This window comes from Trypanosoma cruzi, genomic scaffold (assembly GCF_000209065.1).
Source record: "Trypanosoma cruzi strain CL Brener 1047053517131 genomic scaffold, whole genome shotgun sequence".
Lineage (NCBI taxonomy): Eukaryota > Euglenozoa > Kinetoplastea > Trypanosomatida > Trypanosomatidae > Trypanosoma > Trypanosoma cruzi.
In genome coordinates, this window is record NW_001849574.1 from 643,270 (window position 1) to 645,521 (window position 2,252).

General features: G+C 44.5%; 2 protein-coding genes across 2 annotated transcripts, besides 5 other annotated features; both read right to left on the minus strand.

The window, feature by feature from the left end:
- Tc00.1047053511519.9 (hypothetical protein, conserved) lies at window positions 1–1,221 on the minus strand (the record flags this gene model as incomplete). Its single annotated transcript, XM_797568.1, has 1 exon — window positions 1–1,221. A coding segment is annotated over one exon (1,221 nt), but the record flags the coding sequence as incomplete, so codon positions are not given.
- Window positions 1–2,252: a sequence feature (heterozygous, non-Esmeraldo-like haplotype).
- Window positions 1,309–1,331: a sequence feature (AT_rich).
- Window positions 1,363–1,382: a microsatellite.
- Window positions 1,408–1,452: a microsatellite.
- Tc00.1047053511519.18 (hypothetical protein, conserved) lies at window positions 1,628–1,885 on the minus strand (the record flags this gene model as incomplete). Its single annotated transcript, XM_797569.1, has 1 exon — window positions 1,628–1,885. The coding sequence occupies one exon, from the start codon at window positions 1,883–1,885 to the stop codon at window positions 1,628–1,630; it is 258 nt and encodes an 85-aa protein (XP_802662.1).
- Window positions 1,884–1,907: a sequence feature (AT_rich).

Here is a 2,252-nt window from a genome sequence, read left to right on the forward strand (position 1 = left end):
TTCCACCCATGATGTTGTTTGAAACCGAACCATCAGATCCATGACGTCAGGGTCTCCCATGTATTTCTGGAATGCCTGAAATCCATTTTGTCGCACGTCTTCCATAATCGCGCGGAACTTCGGGTTGTTTTTTACCTCGTCCTCCTGAAGTTGTTCAAGTCGCTCACGATTAATATTTCCAAACGGAGTGCGCATAGTACCATCGTCGTTCGTCCCACTTAGGCCCATGCTTCCAAGAGATTGAAGGAGCTCTTCCGGATTCGCTGACCCACCTCCAAAGCGTGAGGCCATGTTTGCTACCAGTTGGCTGAATTGTGGATTTTCCAACATTCGTGTGGTGGTCTCAATAAACTGGGGATTGTTCATCATTTGTGCGATCTGAGAGAAATCCGGCATCCCTCCTCCAAAGGGAAAACCGCCCGCCGCAGAACTTCCAGATGAAGCATTTCCCATAAGTTTGAGTTTTTCCTCCGCTTGTTTCAAGTCCTCTTTGTATCGATCATTCGTAGGATCAAGTTCACTGGCCTTTGCAAAGGCATCGACAGCACGTGCATATTTTTCTTGGTAAAAAAGTGATGTACCCAAACGGGAGTAAGCCTTTGAGTAATTTGGATTAATGGCAATGGCACGTTCACAATCAATAACTGCACTGTCATAGTCCTTTAAGTGTGTATGCGCAGCAGCACGATTGGCAAAAAACACGTGATTCTCTGGCTCCATCTCAATAGACTTCGTATAGTACGCAATGGCCTCCTTGTACTTTGCCATGCCCATTAGCTCATTGCCCTTGTTCTTAATCTCTTCTGCGCTCATCCCTTGGTACGGGTTGTTCCGCATCTCGAACTTCTGCTTTGCCTTCTCCAAGCGGCTTGCATACTCTTCCGTCCCGGGCTCTGCCCCTGCGAAGTACCCCTTCTTCTGAATGAGATCGAGAAATGCCTTGAACTTCTCATTCTGCTGTATGTTTTCCTTCGACTCTTGACTCTGAAGCGCCTGGCAAAAGGCCTCAAAAACATCCACTCCGGTGTCATGACATCCGCCCACACCGGCGGGGTTGACGCCATATTCATCTCCAAGCAGTTTGACAATGGTGTTCACGCGTTCCGGGTCGGGTGAATTCACCCCACGAAGCATGCGCATAAAAGAGAAGACAAGCTTCCGATGCTCCTCCGTCAGAGGCTGAGACGTGGTAGAGTGAGCCTCCGCAGTATCACTCATCATTTCTCGGTTCCAAACTTAACTTTTCCCCACAACAACAGTTTTTCTTTTTTATTCGACACCCCCCTCTTCCAGTCAGGCAGAATTATCTTTATTTATTTATTTATTTTAAAGAGATAAAAGTAAAACAATTCAGAAAGTCAAAATAATAATAATAATAATAAAGGAAATTAACAACAAAAAAACGCAATATATATATATATATATATATATATATATATATATATATATGTACCATCTAGATACCCACACCAATCAAAGTGCATCTCAAAATGCATAACGACCAGTGTTTTAAAGAAAGAAGACATAACTTTATTTTCTACAGCTAATTACGCCTACTCTCTCCCCTCTCACGCCTTATCTATCATTGTCCTCGTTGCGTGCATCCATGGGCCATGGAAGAGGTCCATTACTTCTTGCCGCCCTTAAGCTTAGCGATGGCCTCCTTCTCGGCCCTCTGCTGTTCACGCATCCTTTGTTTAAAAGCAATGTCCGCCTCGTCGTCATCCAGGCGCTCCTTCTTGGGAGCCTTGAGAGGCTTCTGCTTGCCGCCCTGACGGGAGGACATTGTGGGGGGATGTCTTCGTTGTGGCTGGAGCGGTCGCTTGCGCAGAACAAAGATGAGAGGAAGAAGACAACAAGAGAAATTGCACACCCACACGCACATATATTTATTTATATTTATATATGCTCGTTAAGCGTTTTGCAGAAACAAACACGCTCGGAAATAATACAGTTGCAGAATGTGCACCTGGGCCGCTAGCCAGTTCCTGAATTTAGCAATAGTGGTAGCCAAACAAAGTGGGTATAATAAAGGAACGGACGAAACAATATTGGACACGCTTCATCCTCAAAGTTCCGCACCAAGTATAAATAAAAATGAAATAATTGAAGTCCTCTAGACTTTATTGGATCCCTGATTCCCAGAATCGCGATCAGCCAAAAAAAAACATAAAGTAGGAAAAAAAGGTCGTACAGAGTTAGCTTTATCGGAATACATAAATATCAAATTAGATACTCCGCTTACCCCGCGA